Source organism: Manacus vitellinus, unplaced genomic scaffold (assembly GCF_001715985.3).
Source record: "Manacus vitellinus isolate BGI_N305 unplaced genomic scaffold, ASM171598v3 scaffold_16_pilon, whole genome shotgun sequence".
Taxonomy (NCBI): domain Eukaryota; kingdom Metazoa; phylum Chordata; class Aves; order Passeriformes; family Pipridae; genus Manacus; species Manacus vitellinus.
This window is the reverse complement of record NW_021939189.1, coordinates 14,461,857-14,483,104: the sequence shown is the minus strand read 5'-3', so window position 1 is coordinate 14,483,104 and position 21,248 is coordinate 14,461,857. Positions and strand designations below refer to the sequence as shown.

General features: G+C 38.3%; 1 protein-coding gene across 1 annotated transcript in view; it reads right to left on the bottom strand.

Annotated features, from left to right (window-relative positions):
* Positions 1–1,343: 1,343 nt before the first annotated feature.
* LIPC (lipase C, hepatic type) overlaps positions 1,344–21,248 on the bottom strand; it is a 52,059-nt gene continuing 32,154 nt past the window's right edge. The window contains exons 2-9 of the mRNA XM_018069821.2: positions 17,332–17,519; positions 15,546–15,725; positions 13,117–13,234; positions 10,877–11,110; positions 9,259–9,501; positions 5,844–5,964; positions 4,921–5,139; positions 1,344–2,490 (exon numbers count right to left, since the gene is read on the bottom strand). Of these exons, the coding sequence (XP_017925310.1) occupies positions 2,391–2,490; positions 4,921–5,139; positions 5,844–5,964; positions 9,259–9,501; positions 10,877–11,110; positions 13,117–13,234; positions 15,546–15,725; positions 17,332–17,519 (1,403 nt within the window). The 3' untranslated portion in view covers positions 1,344–2,390. The remainder of the gene's footprint in view (positions 2,491–4,920; positions 5,140–5,843; positions 5,965–9,258; positions 9,502–10,876; positions 11,111–13,116; positions 13,235–15,545; positions 15,726–17,331; positions 17,520–21,248) is intronic.

The following is a 21,248-nucleotide window of genomic DNA, read 5'->3' as shown; positions in this document are numbered from 1 at the left end:
TTGCCTTTCAATTAACGTTCCAATATTTCTTTTAGGAAGAACACAGAAGAGGTTTTTACTTCTGAATATTGGAGGTTCATTGTCACAGAGAGGTGATTAAAAGGCCAGCAGTCATTCTGTCATTCTGAGCTGGGAATGCTGTCACAGGAGGAGGCACCTGGTGGCTTCCATGGTCTCCAGTCAGTTGTTTGGAGTGAGACAGGGATGATTCCAGTGAGCACAAAGTAAGGCACTTGAAATTCTAGGTATGATTTCAGTGTTGCATCCAGGCGTTGTGTGAAACTGAGTATGTCGCAAATTGTGCTTTGTTTTATTTTTAGATCAGAAATTAGTGTAATGACTAATTTGTCATTACAAAGGGACAGAGTTTTTAATTGGGACAGTTGTTTGTGAAAAAAGGCTTCAGAATAAGTGTCTTCTTAAATGCAGGAGTTCAAATACTGAATGTTATTTTAATTTTCCTACTTGACTTTTTAAAAGCTTTCAAATTATCTTATCTGAGGATATACCAGCTTGTCTCAGTTGAACTGGAGAATGTTTTTTCCCAAAAAACCTGTAGTATCCCTGTTACTTGAGTTTCAGCACACTATAGACAACCTGACCCTTTTTCCACCTGAAATACTTATGGCTGAAATTTCCTTCTTCTGTGTATGCTCCTAATTTGACTTTGCTATTGTGTTTAAGCAAGTGATTTTTACACAATCACAGACTAGATTACAAACTACAGAGCTTTAATAAAGTAATTGTTACAAAATTTAAATATTTGGGATAGCAACCTGAATTGCTATGGAATTAATCACTCAAATTGTAATTTTGACATAGAAGGTGGAAATGCTTTTGTGTTTAAAAAACCAGTTTACTTCATTGAACAAAATCTTTCAAAGCACAAACATTTGTTTTCAGTGAGGATCTAAAGATTCTTTAGTATGGAATTTGTATCTAAATCTTTAAATATTTATCCTAATCAAGATGCAACTCCCAGTGGCCATTTTAAATATTGAAACAGCTCCTGAAATTTACACCTCAGGACAGGACAACAGCTTGTAAAAGTTAGAAGTTAACACTGTGAATGGTTGGCAGAGATGCCTGCATTCAACATTTGATCAGTGTTCACTGCTTGCAGGATTGCTCAACTTGCTGTTTTTGTCATGCTTTCTAAAACTTGTTCATTTGTCATGCTTTCTAAATAAATCTCTCTTTCCTCCTGATGACATCTGTATATTTTGGTTCAAAATTCCCTGCAATATCTTGGTATGGAAAATAGGCTTTGCTCCATGGCTCAGCAGTTTCTTGCACTTTTTTTTTACCATTTAGAGAACATTTAAGACAAATTGCATTCAAAATGCAGAGTTGTAGAAACATCATTTTAATGAATCTTGTGCTTAGCATTACAAAGGGACAAATGAAATACATACATATTGATTTCTATTTCAGTTTGTACTGACCTGGGAATAAAACCAATCTGAGGCAATAATGTTTCTTTTTGTAGTTTATATTCTGACATAGGAAATGAGGGAATTGTATATGTTTGACTCTGTAAAGTTTGTTTATATGCTCTGAAGCTGTTTGAGGATTTTAGCATTTTCATTTATTGTGGTAGTTTCAAGTTATGCTAAAATCTGGTATACAGTGATTTAGAATCTAAAAATCTCAGGTCTTAATTGAACAGGTGAGTTTGATTTAAATGCAGAAATTAACTGAAATTAGCTGTGCTAGAATTGTGTGTAGTATACTAAGCATCATTGAAATTAATACACTACTAGTAATTTAAATCAGTTCTTTAATTAAAATAGTTAAACAGCAAAGCACTTTCAAATAGAGCAAAGTTTAGTATAGAATTTTTAGGTGATACAGTTAGTGGGCTTGTCATATGGTTATGACAGCTCAAGCATTCTGTAGGCTGAGATGCATTTTGTTACTTATTTGGGAGTATTTTCTTTTATGAACTAATTAACTCCTGCATTAGGAAATAATTTAGGAAAGTTTTAACTGATAGTAACTATTAATGTTTCAAAGTATTTAATGGGAAATGCTCCTTTTGAGACTCTTTTTTTTCCCCCCTTAAATCCAACAAAATGAAGTTTTTCAAAGGCTTATGGCAATAATTCTTTCAAATAGGGATACTTTTATTTCTGGTGAGCAGGTGTTTTTTTCAGACTTTAAACAGTTTAAAATTGACTGTTGCCTTGATGAAGTTGCTCAATCATTTCCAGAGTAGGCTCGTAGATGAACAAAGCACAGTTGCATCACAAAATCTAAATATTTTAATGTGTTTTCTTCACTACTCTGAACCTCCTAGGATATTTAATGTAACTCTGTGTTTTTAAATCATTTTGCCAGGTGTACAGCATTTTAAATGAGTAGTTTTCTCTCTGTGTTCCTGCTCATTCTCAGTTTTCCCTCTGATAGCGATCTTCACACCTCACAAATGTCTTCTCTTGGGATGGATGAAGGTGAACGTTGTCGATGCTTTGGGAACAAAATGTCATTCTAGAAAGGAAACACAGCATGTAAGCACAATGTTAGTTAGAAGCTCATGTTCTTTATCCTGTCTTTTACAGGAAGCTATTGTTTTTATAGGCTTGTGAGGAAATGGATTTATCTGACTGCCAGACTGTAGGTACAGAGAATAAAGGAGGAGGCAGCTCCCACGTACTGAGTGTGTTGTACCCCACGTGCTGCTCTCCACAGCACACCCTCACTGTGATTTGGGCTTTGTAGTGTCAGCAGGGCATTGTCATTGTTTCAACTCCTACTGTTACCACCGGGATTGTCCTATTTGGGCTGCTGGGCTACCAGTAATAGCTGCAATACTGGTATTTAACTGGGAGTTTGTTGAATATCAGCTATGTAGGATGCTAACAACATCAGCAACTAAATGTGCTGTAGAAATATTTGAAACCAAACATGTTGGAATCCGCTATTTTATTCCTCATAATGGTCTTTTACCTGCTTTTTAAATATATGTTGTTGTATCTTAAGTGTTTGTCATTAGATAATCCAATAAAGGAAAATTTATCATGTATATAAAGATCACAAATACTGAGAGGTAAAGGTACATGGAGATAAAATATTGTTAACTTGTTCAAATCTGAGAAAGCACAGGACAACTCAAAACACATCATGTGCTTACCATCTTTTTTTAAATACTGAATTTCCAGGATTGCTAATTCTGTGATACGCAATGTTTGGTCTGTTGTGGAAGACAGGAATCTGCACACCTCTTTTCTTTGAAGACAATACTTGTCCTTGAGTGTCCTTTGTTCCTCCTTTTAGAATCACATAATGATCTTTCCTTCCCCCCCCAAGCATCAGTGCAGTAATTTCAGCAGTAACGTGTCACTGCTCAGATTGCACAGAACAAAACCCAGCACATGTTCAGTATCCACTAAAAGCTCGACACAAACTCCCACTTCTATTTGCAACAAAAAAACTTGTGAAGAGTGTTAGGTACCCGAAGATACCAGCCTAACTTTTTATTATTGTAAGTGCCCACCTCAGTTACCCATTTCCTAGGATTTCTTAAGAAGCACATCAGTAGTAATTGGCTTGTGCCAGGTTATTGACACGGGGGTATTGGACAGAAGCTTTCTGGTTAGCAAAATGACTATACCTGACCTGAGCCTTTCATAGCCTTCATTCTTATTTTCTCAAGGTACAAAAATCTGCATTTAAACAGAGCTCTCTAATTTGTGGTGTATGCTACACTTTAATTTGCTTTGGCAGCTAGGTCAGTACTGATTTGGGATCATGGCTTTTAAAACAGCAGGAGATGTTATAGAATTATTTTTTTTTCTTAATGGTAGGAGCATGTGCCAAGTGCCAGGTTAGGAAAATACTTTCAAAATACATTTTCAGGAGGGCTAAACCTAAGAAAATACGACTGCTCCTCTGCCCTCCAGCACACACAAATCATCTTATGAAATGTTTCTTTAAGTTGTCTGATTTGTATTTTGTGAGGAGATGCAGCTCTGCCATAAAGTACTGTTCCACAGGAAGTCTGCACTACTTATAACTGGTGGTGGTAAGAAAGAGAATGTACCAAGGAAGAATTGCCTTCTAAGACTGAGCCACAGTTACAAGGTAAGGTGTGCTTTTCTCATTAACCTTAATTAAACTGCTCAGTTAAAATTTCTAAAAAGATTAAAGCAGTGGGAATCCTTACAAGTTCTCTCTTCTGGCTGAAATGTCTCTGTATGAATAAGCAGTTTCAAAAGTGTTGTGCACATTGCTGTACATAGAAAACAAGACCACTTAGACTTGGTGATCCAGTTTCGAAGCAATAAGCAGGAGAAAAAACACCAAAAGGAATCACAGGACTCTGTAGTTCTGCATGGGATCCTTCTAATGAGTATTTTCAAGAATGGTGATGCTGAGTTTCTCTATGAAGTAGGTATTGAAAGTCAATTAATATTTTTGTACGTAGGAATCTGAATACTTCATGACCTTAATGTTGGAATCAACATTTATCTTACATAGTGTCTGGTTTCATTGACATTTCATGTGGTACTTATGGAGTGAGGTGATCCCATTCTAAAAATGTCAGAAATTGTAATTAATTGTGTAGAGCAATTGTTTCGTAAAACTTGTTAAAATTCTTGCTTAGATGTGTGTGCTGGTTCCTCTATTCTTTATTCCCAAGTATCAACAAAACTGGCACCCAGGGCCTGTGTGCCTTACACTCACTGGTGAGCCAGAGCATTTCCCATTACTCATTTCTGATCTGAGAAGAAAGAAATTCTTGAAGTCACCTAAAAATCATGCAGTCTGATCTGAGGGACAGGGGAGGGGAAGCCAGAAGTTGAACACGGATAAATTCACTATTGGTGTGACTGCTGGGGACTCAGATGCTTATATTTTGTCTGGGATAACCTGTGTGCCAAACATCTGCGGTGTTATTATTGTTTTCATTAGACTTACTTTTGCTGTGTTTCCCCTGCTTTCACTCTTAATGCCTTCACTATAAGTCCTGGTCGACGAGTGCCTTTTGTCCATGGTATTATGGTTTGCACTGTGTCCCAGATGTTTTCCCAAACTGGAGTTCCTTCCCATTTGAACTTGATCATTATTATGTCACCAATATCAGCGTCCAGGGTGATGAGAAAAGAGTAGGTTTTGTTCCCAGTAATACCTTCAACTCTACAGAAAATAAAACCAGAATAATGCTGTCTTAATTATTATGGAATAAATTAAAAAAAAAAAAAGTTTTTTTCTCTCTAAGACCAGAGAAAGAACTGTGTTTCCTCCTTCTTCTCTAGGACAAAACATTACAGTCTCTAGAATATTCTTCCTTCTGATGCATAAAGTGGTGAAATATGAAAACATGGTAGGAAAAAAGCAGAAGTGGGAGAAGCTTGAACAGCTGGTGAAGCAGGAGTGTTTTCTGACAGTAGAAGAAAAGGTGTTCCATAATAGCATCTATGTTACATCTTTTGTCTGCTACAACAAATGCTGACCCACGCTGTTACCATTGCTTTTGTAATACAAATGGTGTCCACCCTGATAAATAGCCAAAATTCTTTATCTTAATTACAGCTGATTTTTTTATTTGTGTTTTAATTGATTAGATCTCCCTGTCATAGCCATGGGATGGACAAAACATAAGTGGACAGGAAACTTCCAAATCTGCTGTTTGTTTTATAGATTTTTTTTTTCTGCAAAAACTCTATGAATGTTGAAAAACTTGTGATTTTTAGGCAGTATGAGTGAAGAGAGGGCATTTTCCAGTTCATCTTCACTTATCTGTTCCGAACCATTTCACTCACAGCATGACTATCAATTAATAGTATTGCTAACTGGCACCTTTTCTCACGTGCACAATGACAGGGGATACCAATACTCACAGTGGGATGTGCAGGTTTTTAGCATCCTCCTTAGTCCCTATCAGAGACATGGTAAAAGTTGGGTCTATCGGCTTGCCTTGGATTTCATTGATGATGTGGATCCTGAACTGATAATGGTACACTGGAAAAGGAAAGAATTTGCAAAGTGACAAAATTAATGGTCAAAGAAGAAATGGATTTCTTAGGTAAAAACAGTTTGCCTTTCAAAGCAGAAACTTGATTTTTTTTTCCATGTTATTTTTCAAATTAATTTGCTGAAATTAAAACTCGACCATTTTTTTCTGATTGTTGCTGTGCTGTGTAATCCCTTAGGGTTTGTGGCCCTGTTGCTCTATTTAAAAGGACAGAGAAAAAAGGTAATCTGGGATGAGTTTCCCTTTAGGATAAAACATTCTTCCATGGGAAATATTGCAGTTTTTCTGAAGTTTAAATGTTAGAATTTCTGGCAAGCCCTCTATCAAGTGACCAGATGAATCCTTGTGACTGGGTGTGACCAGAGATGTATGATGTGGATTGAAGGCTTATGCAATGTGGTCAGGCCCTTTTCTCTGATCAACTAGAAAATTGCCCTGCAAAACAGATGGCTCACCAACTTTCCTTGCCTGCATAATGATACATTGTGCTTCACGTGCCTCTGTTAACAATATGGCTTTGTTCAAGCACATTACTGTGAGAAAGATGTCATTAATGCTTCAAGATTTGGTGGGTTTCTAGAAGAACAGTGTTTAGGAAAGTCTGAACTGAACATTGTCAGAAGGAAGAATGCCTAAGAAGTCATCACTGTTCTGATTGTGAGTAGTTTGATATTTTGTGAATTATGAAAAAAAAACAAACCAACAACATACAGTTAGAGCTTGTGCACACAGTTTGAAGGTCCAAAACTCTTCCATCTGGTCATTCTACCTGCCACCTTCTAGACAAAATGTTTAGGTATGAAGGAACATTACTGCACACTAGTTTTTGAGTAGAGTCTCTTCACCCACTTCAGTCCTCATTACATCTGAGAATGGCTCCACCATACTGCCAGGGGAATTATGTTTTTCTGTGTATGCACAGATTGTTTGTTTTTGTTTGTTTTTAGCTCAGGGTGTTTACAATAGAAGGTACTTGCTAGAAAAGCTGTATCTTTTTGTTGTTGTTTTATAGTTGTTATATGTTAGTGAACAATGTATTTTCTTCTGAAAACATGTCATTCAGTAGATCAGACAAAATGGCTGATCCTTTGCTGCAAACCTGATGAAGATGGAGGCAGAGAGGCTTGTCTACAGATCACTTTTATTAATAATCTGTCTTTCTCTGAATTTTCTCTCCATGTAAAAATTGATTGTTCGGTGTCTGTTCAGATACAGCCTAGGCTTTTGCTGTGGTTGTGGGGCTCACTTTAAGGAAAAAGGTGAGCATATTCATGTAAAATCTCCAACTTGGGGTCCCATCACAGCTTTGTTATAACTGTTAACTTGTTTGTGACAACGGGTTTTTTTGTTTGAACTGGATTATTGTACTCTCCAGAATATAATGCCATTAACTTGAAAATGAAATGTCAGATTTTACGAAGGCGCAGAGGATTCTGAAGTGTAATGCTGAGTTTCTCAAATTTCTTCTGTTTGGGCTTCTCCCATGATCTTCAAACGTTTTTTTTTTAAAGCATTACAAAGATGACTTTGTGAGCACCCTCCCACAGTTGCCGCTTTGTTTGGGAACTTTTGTGAAAGGAGACCATTGTCTGGGGCACTGTTATCTGCATATGCGCCAAGGATGTTTTTTTGATGCAAAACCAGCTCCAAGCATAAAAATGCAACGTGTTTAAATTGAAATCAAAGCCAAAAGGATGCAGATATTTTACCACAAGCTGAAACCAGCTCCATGTCCAGAGAAGAATGCAACACAGGGGTTGCATTGTTGTGCCCAGGTGTGGTGATGGTGGACACTGTGGCCCCAGAGCCAGTCACTTCCCTGATCTGACAAGGACCTGACTGTACTGCAGCAGCCTCTGGAATTTTTAAATCTACCTTAATTAGCTTCCTGAACCCTTTTAAACAGTATTAGAAGCAATTCAGGAGATTCAGCTGCTCTGAGTAGCAATCAGGACTGAGCAGACCCCTCTGGAATCATCACTGAATATTTTGTAGCTGTGCTAGTGAAAGACTTAAAAAATTGTTTTACAAGTACACGGATTTTTTGTATGTTTTAAAATTTGAATCTGTGATATTGCAGTTGAGCAAGTGGACTCTGTGGGGAAACAAGCTGCATAATGCAAGCAGCATTTTAAGGCATTTCTCCTCAGGACTGCAAGGCCCTTCAGTGTCCATGCCAGGGGTGCGCTGTGGACATCCAAAGTGCCTTCCAACTGCAGAGTCCGGGGTGAGGGACAAGAGGGCCGAGCCCTTCATCAGAAGGGAGGCTCTGGCCTGGCACTGCCCTGGCAGCAGGAGAAGGGCTATGGGACCCCATGGCCAGGGCTGTGCCAGGGCTGTGCTGAGGGGCCGGGGAGCAGCACCTCAGCCCAAGGGGAGTGTCTTCTCCATGTGTGTGACCTGTGGCTCCAGGCGGGAGCCCTGCCCAGGAGGTGGTGAGGAGGAATGCTGTGTGCCAGGAGTCCCTGCCCTAAAAGCCCCTTGGAAGAAGCATGTCCCTGCCTATTATCCCACACAGTCCTGCTTGTTCTTGCTTTAAAACATACATAAACCTTGCCACTGGCAAGGCAATGTCTGCTCAACAGCAGCCACCTCGTGGGCTCTGGCAGCCGAGTGTATTGGAGACTGGCAGAAAGGCCTTGCTCCCCTGTCAGGCTGTGTGTCCTCTGTCTGGTTGTATGGCCAAGAAACCACACTGACTGTCTCCCTGAGCTTAAAAAATTGTTAGTTTGCACTCTTGATCAAGTAATTTAGTAGAACTGAAGCTACAGTACCAGTCTTTATTTTTGTGCTGCAGTTCAGCCCTGTAGAAGTCCACACTATTCTGTTGTCTGTCCATTGTTTGAAAAGTAGTAATTTGTATGTCATCTCATAGACTAATTGCAGATAAAATTTGGGCAAACTTGGAACAGGGTGTTTTACAGGCCTTCCAGAGCAATTATGCTGCTTTTTTCAGCTTGGCTGTATGCCTGCATCTTTTACAACCAACCCGCACAGACCAGCTGTAGGAAAATCCTGCAGCTCAGGACCCCAAGCATCTCCAGGGCCTTGGATCCTTGGTTAGCCTGGGGCAAGTGTACAGCAGGGTTTTTCCCACAGAAATATTAAGAGCCAGGATCTTGATGAAAAGGCATCAGGGTGAGATTCTCAGTTGTCTCAGTAAATTGATTATTCCCACAGATTTTATAAGCCTTAATGAATGAGTAAATAGGATCACAAAGCTTAGGCTCATTCTCTCACTTTGTGATAATCTGGGCACTGTAACAAGTATTCCCACAAACCTTTGAAGGGCATATGTGCTCTTGTTTTCAGAAAGAGTTGTCTGCTTTTTGGGAGCCTTTCCTCCCTGATGTTGTAGCCCAGGGTGTTGCACCGGTTCTTCCTACAGCTGAGGCACAATCCTTTGTTGAAAGTGTTGATGTCGTTGCACCAGTAAGCTGTGATTTGCTTGTTCTTGTGCAGAAGAGAGTCAATGAACAGATGAACTGACCTCTCATGGGAACATTTCACAGCTTGAGTGATGCCTGAAAAAATGCAAACAAAATTTTACATGCCATTGTTCCTTTTTACCATTTCAGCTGCAGAGGAGTACTGTAACCAACTACAAATATGTTACTGGTTTTCCCCCTGTCCCCTTACTACCCTTTACATCATGATTTTGCCTCAGAAATTATGCATTGTAGCAATTTAACTTTTAGGATAATTCAAAAATAGCTAATAAAATTGAATAATTTGCTGCTTAAACTTCTCTAGCCTGACTGTATCAGACTGTAAATATGAACCTTAATTACATTATCCTGGCTGTTTTGGTCAATATAAAATACAATATGAGATGATGTGCAGTCTTTCAGATCATGCCAGATTAAAGACAGCAGTCTCATTCTGAGTGGTTGTCTTTTGGACGCTTATGCAGTAATATAATATTTTGTCCCTATTAGAGTGAATTTTGAATTGCAAACTACTCCTGGGGAAAAAGGAGCAAAAAATGTATTAAAGAGATTAAAAAATTATTAAATACATAGAGATGCTTTTATGAGAAGTAAGTATCTTTTTGTTCCTTAAGAGCCATCAAATTACAGTAATTATTTTGTGCAATTGGGAGAACTGTTTTTATATATGTCCATTGATAAGCTTTTGAGCTTGTGCTTGGTTGCTCGTTTGTCGTGTTTTACCTGCTAAAAAGTCAGGCCTATGTTTAGGCAGCATGTGATGATAGTTGAGAAATACTTTCACAGTGTCATGCCCTGGGTGAGCAGTGCTCTTTTGGGGTTTTTCAGTGAGCAGTTCTGGTTGTCACTGCGCATCAGTACCTTATCTTTTTTCAGTATGTTGCATCAGTTTCTCTGTACATTTGTGTTTAGGTACATTGGAAATAAGCTTCTATAAATAAAACCCATCCTGGAACACTGTCAGCCAGGTCCTAGAGGGAGCATCATCTACACAGCTGAAGGACAGGGAGTTAGGAAAAGGTGAACTAAGGAGGTGAGTAGTACAGACCTGTGTTTTATTTGATTTGAAATAATTAATGGCACACTGGATGAATCTGGCTTAATTAGAATAAGTTTTCTCATTTCCCCTACTGCTAAAACTTACCTTTGAAATTACTCAGAAGTGCTTGACAGATAGATGTGTTTGTCATGGACAAACCCACTCACTACTGCCCTGTCGCTGCAGGATATTTTCATTTTCAGGAGTGCTGGACAGCCCAGTTCCTCACTGGAGCCGGGAAAACCAGTTTGAACTCAATACATATAAAAATCAGATAACTGATTTCTAGACAAGAAATTTCCTTGCATATAAGGGGTGATAATACTCCCCTTAGAAGCTGTTTGAGGTCACAGAATTATGTAGTTTCCCAGAGGTCCTGCCAGTGCAACGCTTTGTGCCCTCGGTTCTTACCGGTGATCCCGAACTGTGCGATGTGGTTGTACACGTGCAGGATGTGACAGCCAGGCTGGAAGGTGCCTCCGTTGGGATAGAAGTCGAAATGAGCCACAGGCTGCTTGATGCCCACACTGAGACCCATGTGCTGTTGAGTGAAGGTATGAATTGCATCTACAAAATCTGCATCATCTGGAGATAAACGGTCTGTTGGTGACATTCCTTCAAACAGGGGACCCGCGGGGTCAAGGCCTGCCATAAAAGCAAACAATCCCTTTGTCATTTAGTGCAGAAGGACTGTTCTACTGCTGTAAGAAAAGTCTATGATAAATATTTAAAAGCAGGCAGCACTGCTACTTTCCAAGGTCTTTCTCTGATGGAAACAATGCTAAGAACACTTGTCCTGCAGAGGGTACGTGGTTACAGCAGAAAGTAAAGCAAACACAGGTGCTGTAACAAACAGTAAGTGCTGCCTGCACAAGGCCACAGGCCCAGAGATAGATGTGTTTGTCATGGACAAACCCACTCACTGCCACCCTGTCACTGCAGGGATGTTTACACAATTTTATTCTTTTAAACTCTAGAGGTCGAGTGTTTCAGAGGCCCTTCTGGAGACACCAGTCCCACAACAAGGTTGACTTTTAGCCCACATTCACGACTTGAAGCTTTATAAAAGCTTCACTTATTGCTGGAAAAGGCTGTATGTCTGGTAGATTTTCTTTATAATGATTTTTCAACTTGAAAAGTCTTCAAGGCAGATCATTACAGTATTCAGAAAAATAATATTCCACTTAGCAAGTCTTGCTGATTTTTTTTTTGCTAAATCTTTTTGTATAGTGCTCTTCTTGGTTTGGAATTGATTTATGGAAGAGAATTTTCTGCTTAGTTGAAAGCTGCATTCAGTTTGGAGGAGAAGCTTCTAAATTTGATCTTCTTCAGTTGGAACTATGGAATAACATAGCATAGATGTAACCAGACAAGACTAATAACACAGGCTACAAGTAGGGAAGTCACCTTGAAGGCATACATTTCCTTTTAGTTTTAATAACTTTTATCACTGTCAATTTTTTGAGCTTATTGTTACAAGTCTGAACAACTTCTGCTGAAGAATGCATATAGCTGTTACAAAAAATAACGTGTTCTTATATTTTTTACTTATCCATAATCAAGGTTTTATGTACTAATAAGGTTTGAACAAGCAGTGCTGGGGACCTGAAGTCCTTCAGTGTATGCAGAGGTATAGTATCATGATGTATTTTGTAAAATCAGCTTCTTGTCATGCAGGCAGTACCACAAGAGCTGATTGTGTAAGGGACTGTGGTATGTGGCAATGAATCCAAGATTAGAGTTGTGACTTCAAAGTATATTCACGTATATTCATATATATATACATGTATCATGTATATTTGCCTCACTTCTAAAGCTGATTAAAGTAAAATCTTTTCTCTGATGGATTAAATGTAGCTGATGTGGGCCTTGTGTAAAATGCACTTCTCTTTTGGTTTTGGTTTTGCCTTTTTTAGGCTGTCACTGGGCATTAGTTCAGGTACTGTGTGCAGTGTACCAATAACGTTATAAATGTGTTTTCATTACACTCATTATTAGTACAGTTACAAAACTTTACAGAAAGTTCAGAATGCCACTAGTCAAAATAATCAAGTGTTAGGGATTAACTTGGTTTGTTTTGAGCATCTATCAGGGATATTCTAATGATATACCTCTTGTAAAATGTAATCCAGAACTATCATTTTTGCCACAGGAGAACTGGCTTGAATTCACTGTGTGAGCACTCTACCATAATTAAAAGCTCAAGCACAGTTAGACAATTTCCTTAGTGTATTTTTTTAAATGACTAGCTAACAATGAACAGTGTATTTGAATGACTTTGGGTCGAGACAGTGACCAAAGATCCAAGGTCAGTGGCTAACTTTTGGTTTAACCAATCACTGGGAACAGATACAAGATAAATTCAAGCAACATGCAGCCTGAGTCTCTGGGTTTGTAGTTCTCATGTTTGTATATTCTGTATGTCATAGTTTGGACTGAGGTAAGAGAGATCAAAGATAGAGACACTATGAGACTTAATGTTTTCATTAAATTTTCTAAATCTAATTTCCAAACCAATGGGATGAAACTTCTGAACTGTGGTGAATATTGCTTATTCAACAGCTAATTGTCAATATGACATTGATATGTCAAATGTCTGCATAATTTAATTCAGTTGACTATTATATTTCTTAAAGTTATAAGTGTTTTACCTGTAATTCTTCCAATCTTTTTTGTACCACTGATAAAACTTCCAGCAAATCCTGAAACATGAGCTCCTAGGCTGTACCCAATTAGATGAGCATTGCTTCTGGAAAATTGAATGGATTCCTGGAAGATAGTGGCAACTTGATTTAGATGCAGGAAATGGGAAAAGGATGAAATACTTATTACAAGCTAGAAATACCATGAATTATAACACAAGAAATTTGTATGTTGATGGTGGTGGTCAAATGAAGTGTGTGAATCATTCACTAAATTTCTTCACTGGCTGAATATTATTCCTTGCTTCCTTTTCACGCAGCAGGAAAATGCCACATATTTAGGCACTGCTACTTAGAAAACCTCCTCCTACTACAGGAAAACCACCAACACAGATAGTAGGATTTTTGTTGTTGTTTGTAGCAAGTGATGCAAATGTGCATTGCCTTTTGTCTGCAGCATCTGACTTTCCTGTGACTGTAAAATGATTATCTGTCCTTTAACTTCAGGGTAAAACAATCCTCTATAGGAAGTGCCTTGCTTTTTTGGCCTGAGATACAAGCACAAGCTAAATGAGAAGACAAGGTATTGAAAGATTGATCAGACGTGTTAAGTGATATGGCAGTGATATTTCTTGGACTGATTTCTACAAAGCTGAATGTCTGATCTGAAACAAAACTATTGAAGCAGAATTGGCCTCGGGCCCTTCTTTCTACCTAATCTTAAGCATTTAAGAAATGAAGATGTACATCTTAAGCATTTCACCTGAGCTGCAAGGCTCAAAGTTTTTCTGACTTGTAAAGAAGAATGTGGCATATTTTTCTTGCAGGAAAGGCAAAGCTCTCTTTTAATTTCTTTGTCTCAGGGGAGTTGTACAGTCTTGATACCCATCTCTTCTGAAGATGAGGTGAAACTTGGCAAGTTTCTTTTGAGAGAGGCAGCTCTTAGGAATCACAGAGTCTGACCAGTTTTCTTCTCAGGTGGTGTTGAGATGGATGCTATCGAGGTTGTTACTGATCATGCCCTATTAATTCTTGGACTAAGAGCACTAATATTTGCTTATTGTTTGTTCTTAATTAAAATGTTGGACAGCACTGCAGCTTTTGTTATATCTATTGAGAATATTTCAAATAATTGACTGCCTGTAAACATAGCAAAGAGATAGTTAGGGGAGTTGGAATGAAGGGGTTTTTAACCTGAGCTCCCCTTCTGAGTTTAACGTTTTCTGGTTGAACACAAGCTATTTAATGGTGTGAAAATTTGTGGTATATTTAAATTCTGGAACATATCATGGTACAAGAGAAGCTACCTACAGTGCTGGGGCAAGGAGTCATTTATTTGGATTTGTTTGTTGACACTAGAGAAATCACAGACAGTCTTTACTGTTGACAGTGTGGTGCGTCCTGGCAAATGAACAAAGTCCACTGTTTGATTCATTCAATAATTAACAGCTTCAAAAATCACTTTAGGCCCCATCAACTTAAACTGCATTTGACCAAGAGCTAAAGTTGCTTGTAATGTCTCAATGAAAAATAGTGACTCTGGCTCTTTTGCCATTCTTTTGTGCCTCTTGTCCCTAACTGGGCATGGTATCTGACAGCCTCTTGCTCTGCCATTCCAGTTGGAAGCAGCTTAGACCTTCAATGGTATTTGCTACAAATCTTTCAGCTTCCACCTTAGGCCTCACCTTATTTAAATTAATATATTCAAAAATTCACTGTCAAGTACAGAAGTATAATTTCATTTCAAATTAGATAGCTTAAATTAGTATTAGAGGTTGATGCAACAGGAGTTGCTTAGGCTTCCTGATTTGTATGAGTGATTCTCATGCTGGTGTTTGCTTTCTGCCTTTTCAATCCAGCCATGACCACTGCTCCCCAAGTAGCAGGAGTTTTGATAAGTAGTCACTGTATTAGTGTATCTCTGCACTCACTGCTGCCTCCATGTCATCTGCTTTGTGAGGCATGTCTGTCCTCTGGAAAGGTCTCCTTTTATGTTATTTTAGCATAATCTTTGGGAAACTGTGGCAAAAATCAGACATGATTGAATCCTGCATTAAAAGCAGGAGTTAAGCACAGGTAACATAAATCAATTTTGCTGAACTAACAGCTTGCAAATGATGTCTGCCTGCTTTCAAAAGGTGGGACTGTGGTAGCTGTCTACACAAGTGCCAGTGGAAAAGCTAAAGTAGAAGGAAGTTATCTTACCTCTAAAGATACATAAAATATTTTAATAAGCAAGACCACTTGCTTTTTTCTATTGCATGGTGAAAGTTTATGAAGTCCTGTCAAAGTTTATATGGAAGAAAAATTTACACTTTAATAAAGAAATGTGAGTGACTGAAATGAACAGCATAGTACTTCCAAATGATTGTAGAAGCATAAGAACAAGGAAATGAATCTTTTCCAGAGAAACATTTTCCAGATCTGGGGGCTCTTACCTCCAGCCATTCCAGGAATTGTGCTATCTCCTGTCCCACATGACGTGTGTTCTGTACAGCAATGGGGTAGTGCTGGCGAGCCAGCGTGAGCCAGTCTGCAATGATCACGTTCAGTGGTTTATGATGAGCCTTCAGAGCTGCTGCCATTTTCCAAATCCAACCTTCTAATATCCCATCCACCTGTTATATTAAAAAAAAAACCAAAACAAACACACAACAAAACAATAAAAAGACCATTGTTGTGAGGAAACAATGCCAAATAGTGTCTGGCAAATATTTCTTGTGAAAAGCTCAAAGAAACAAAAACCTTAATATGAATAAGGAGGGATTTAATGCTGATAACTGGATTTTAGGGGCTTCAGCCTGATTAATGCTGGGTTCGGTAGACAAAAAAATTAAAAACCAATATAAGAACTGTATAATAATGTATGTTTTGTAATATGAACTTTTATCAGTGAAAATGATGTCTCAAAATATTTGAACTTATCTGGTGATAACTGATATTACTCATTAGAAGGAAAGACAGAAATGCCCAGAAAATTTCTGATTTCATTCAAGAGCAGCTGTTCTTGTAAGCTAAAAGAGTTGGAGAGGGAGGGAGGCTGGAGGGTTGCAGACTAGCAACCATCTATCTTCTATAGCTGTTCCATTTTGAGAGCTGCTTTTTTGAGTAATTCTTTTTTGAACACCTGATTACAATTTTCTGTATCAAAGCGTTTTTCTGATCTGATGGACTAGAATTATTATTTAATCTATCAGATTAAATTGTTCTAGTTGCATGTATTTCCTTAAGTGATAAAATGCCCTTATCTCTTCTGGTGTAACAGAATTTGAGAGTCTCAGGTCTGGGTTTCCATGCATATTCCTCCAAGACCCCCAACACCTCTGCAAATGAAGTTAATATGAATGGTAACTTCATATGGGGCAACTTCAATGGTAGTTTCAGACCTGTGGTTTGTCTTTGAAGAGGGTGTAGGTTTTGAACAGATTCTTGTTTGTGAGGCTTGGCTAAAGTAGTCTAAGGCAATATTTCATCCAAAGTCAGCCCTGCCCTTATTTGTTAAGAGAGTTATCTGCATCAAGGGGGGTGTTCAGAGTTTCTCTGAGTATTTGAAGATGTGCAAGGGAGATCCATTTTGCCACCTTAGGTAAGGACAGTGGCTCTGTGAGAATCAAAGACCTGTTAAAATGATGTAATTTCTTATCCTGCCTTTTGTTTCTTTTTCAACTGAGAAGCTGATGAAAAGTCACTCTTGGTATTGCTGTGGTTTTGAGAAAGGTTTTTCATGGTGGATTGCTTTTTTACAGTTTAACTGGAAGCAGTTCAGTTATAATTCACTGATATTGAAGGCTTTGCTTTTAGCTTATGGGGCTATGAGAAGTTCTTTTTAAGGGTGTAGCTGTGAGAAAGATGTGGGGAGATTGTGTGCACTTTTCAAGAAGTCTGTAAATATGTGTCAGTGAACATATCAGGGAAATGAAACTGGTATTCAGTCTTCCAGGAGCCCAGCACATTAATTCAGGTACTTGTTCAAGCTCTGCTGGCCCTAAACTGGGGCTGACTCTAATCCTTGGCATGGGAGTCCCATGGAAAAAATTGCTTATAGGCTGTTCCTTCAGAATCTGTGGGAGATGTATTATTTCTAGCCATGATTGCTGCCAGGGAAATCTACCATCTTTGTAATCCCAAAGGGATATCTGAAGATATTTTTGGCGGTAGTGTAATGAGAAGGAAAGTGTATCAAATCAAATGTAGTTTGAATGAAATCAAAATGTGAGTTCATACCGACCAGCCGTGGACTATCATCACCAGAGGGAGAGAGGAATTGAAACTGCATTTCTCAAGAGTCTCCAGCTGATTTAAAAAAAGCTGGCAGTCGCCTTCAGTTGTATCAGTATAGAGTCGAAATCTGGTTTCTGAGTTTTTCTGATGTTTCTTCGTTCTGGTGTGTTCACTCTGTGATTCCAGTGCCTCTGAAATGAAATTTGTAACAACAGTCATAATAGGAAGGAATCTAAAACCTGAAGAAGTTACCAGTACAACACAGTTTGTAAGACAGAGAAAAGCAGTAAGATTAGAACTCTGGCTGTGTATAAGATTAGAACTCTAGCTGTGTATAGTTGTTGCCTACTCCAGGTGGGCTAAGCTGTACATTTTGGGTCAAAAAAGTGATCTCTTTTTTGAGAGATCTATAGGTGGTCTATATGTGCCTGTGAGCCCCTCTATTTGAACAACAGCAATTACACAGGAAATAATGATCTGATTGCTACAGGCCTTTACAGAATGGATAAGGATTGTAAAAGCACAGGACAGGTGCTGAGACTTCACCATGTCAGTGTGTGCACAGACAAGCACATCCATGGGCTCTTAACGCTCTGCAGAGCATTTCTACTGATCTGCATTTGCTACTAATTGCTGAGCAAGCATCATTACACTGAAATAACCATTTAATTCAGGGTTATAACTCTGCTTAGAGACTTAGGTGACTGTTTAAAACTATTAGATCACATCATAAATCATTCTTTTTCTCTGAAAAGGCAAGATGAAGTGTTCTTGTTCTAGTTATACTTATTTTTGGGGTTTGTTTCTAGGTAAAGTAGCTTGGTACATGTAGGATGGCATTTTCAGAAATGTCTATCAAGTAAGAAAGTGGGGACAGGGTGAACTGTGTTCTTATGAACCTTGTGAGCTTAGATGGAAAAACATGAATGTAGAGTAATTGCTGAAAAATTGAGCAAAATTAAGCAGAAGCTTACAGAAAACACCTTGTGACATACAAACCTTTCTAATGAGACTTCAGATTATTGATTTAGCTGGAAAAAAATCTATATAATAAATTATTACTAAAGCTAGAAAAAATGGGGATTAATAGAAGAGAAGGCAAGGTGTGATGAACTAGACAAAAGAGAGGTTACAGTTCCCAGCATTGGAAAGGAAACATTCAAAATGAAGAGAATTTACTAATGGGGTTCCTTGGGGAGAGTATTTTGGCTAATATTACTGTAATATTTTCATTAAAGAAGCAGACAGGAAAGGTACAAGACTGACAAAACATGGTCATAGTACTGATGCTGAGGAGACCAAACCATTAAACATGAGGAGCTGGATGACACCTTGAACATACAGCAAGGGAAACAGGTAAAAATCTCCTATGAAGTACAAGGTCATAGAGTTGATTGGAATTTCTCTTTAAATGGGGCTCATAAATTGGAAGTGACACAAGGGTAAAACAACTTGACTGTAGTAATCAATAACAAAACTGACCATGAGTCACTGGGACTTGAAAAGTATAATTCCAGTGTGCATTAAGGGAGATGGTTTTGGTAGGAAGAGAGGATGTCAGTGCCAGTTAGTGAAGGCAATTGCTAACCCCATCCAGAACAGTGAACAGAGCTCTCGTTACCAAGTTCGGTGCTACCAATTCCAGAGGCAACAGCTGCTCACCAGCACCACTAAAATGGTCAGGCAAGAGGCTTTTGTTGTAATTAGACCCAGCAAAATATTCTTGGGGGTAAAAATGAAATATTTTATTAACAGAGAAGTTAAAATTATCTGTGGTGGGACAGAACTCAATTTAGTTAAATTTTAGTTCTTATTTTTTCTTGAATAAAAGTTCTTTAATATAACAGTAATGTTAGAAGTATTGTATTTTGTCTTCTAAGTCAGCACAGTTCCTATTTTTTTTGGTACATCACAACTCTTACATCTATAGATGTTTTCAGAACATACCTAAAGCCTTAGCACACTAATTTCTGGGTTGTATCTGCAAATCTATCCTGAAGTTCTATGATATGTTGTCTTGATAAGATTTTTGTAATTTACAAAGAACTTGTGATACATTCACAGAGGAGCCTTTACCCTGCAAACATATTTCATGATGGGAAACTCCCCTGTTTATATTTTTGCAGTAGTAGCATCTTGTGATGTGCAGTACAAAGAACCCTAATGTGAAACCACGCTGGGTTAAGGTCAGACTATTTTTACCACATGTCAGTCTTGTTACAAACTTCTTTCAAGGTTTAATTTCAGTGTAATGATAAGACATGATAGAACAGCACATTTAATTTGTTTAAGTGAATGGCAATTCTAGAAAGAAAACTCCTGAACTGACCTGCACTGGATGTGCACTATTTTCTATTTGTTGCTAATTGTTGTACCTTCCAAGTAACTCCAGGCAATGTGATGTTTCATAGCTTGGAAACATTATTGTAGAAATTTGTTCAGCCTTTTACAAGAGCTGGAATTTAAAAAGCTTCAAAGTTATTGAAGGTTTGGTTGACCAAATTCTTAGCTTCAATGTCTCACATTTTTCTTTCAGGACACTTTTAACTGTGATAGATGGCCAGGACTAAGTCTGTTCATTTCTCTCTTAAAATGTCCACTTAAGAGAATTTCTGATGGGTCTTTTTTTTTTTTTCCTTGGGAGAGGGCTTAGTTTCTGAAGTAAGTAATATCAGGAAAAAGTGAATCTAGATAAAGAACTGAAAATTGGAAAGAGTTTTAATGATGTTGATATTCTTGACCTCCGGTTTATTCAGGTTTTGGTGAGTAGTCTCTACACGAAGATAAGCATTGTGTTCTATTTTTAGCATAAAAAGAAAAACAAACAAAAAATAAATAGCTTATGCCTGTTCCATTGTACACATCCTTTCTTTGTTTAATGCCTTGTGTTCGTTTTCTTTTTGCTCCTCAGTGTTTGTGCACTGCAAAGGCACTTTGTTGCTCTCTGTACTGTTTGTACACGCTACAGAAAGCAAGTCTAATAAACAGCTGTTTTCTTTATACACTGGCTGGGAAAGTGCTTTAATGGCTGAGCTGTGGGCTTGCTGGTGAATCTGAGAGAGGGTATTAAAAATACTGCTCAAACTACTTCCTGGCTGTCAGAAGTTCCAACAGAACCTGTCGTGTCAATGGACAAGGAACTGCTTCAGTCTGTTAAGGGTTGTAATGATATGAAGAAGGAAACAGCGTTGGATAAACTTGGCTTTACAACAGACTCTTGCTGAAAATGTCATACCAGTGACTCAGTGACGTGACTGAAGAGAACTGCAAAGTTTCATAGGTCAGTCTACAAAAATTAAACTGCCAAAGAATTTTTTCATGGTAATTGCAGCAAAGTGTGCTGAGATCTATCTGAAACTCCAAAGAGTTTATCTTTGGAAAATTAGCCCTTACCCAGGGCTGACTTCATTTAATTTTTCTCTGAAGATCATCCTTTGATGAATTCTTTCAGCAAAGGCAGTGCAGTGTGGCCACGCTGATCCATGTGCTCCCATAAATTACCTTCACCCAGAGCAGCACAGTAACCACGAGCAAGAAATGTTATTGTGAATTCTTGACACCCTGGAGGAGATTCAGCCCTTTACCTTTCCTTACTTCATGTTAAGGATGTTTCTGTGAGGTGCAGTAAAGACTGATGGCTGGGTTTGTAAAACCACTTCACTGCCACAGAGCAGTTTCTTCCAAAATGTTTTAGGGTTAGTTTTGGCAGACAAACCAAAGCACTTTTAGATTTGACCTGACAGAATCATGTTTCCTTACTGAAAAGGAAAAAGAAGAGAGATTCCCAGTTGAACAAAATAAAAATATTTTTATTTGGGATTTAAAAACAATAAATAAAATAAGGTGACACGCCTACATACCTGGTAGTAGGTCTAGTAGCCACCAGAATTCAATGTGCATTGAAGGGTGCAAGATAAGAG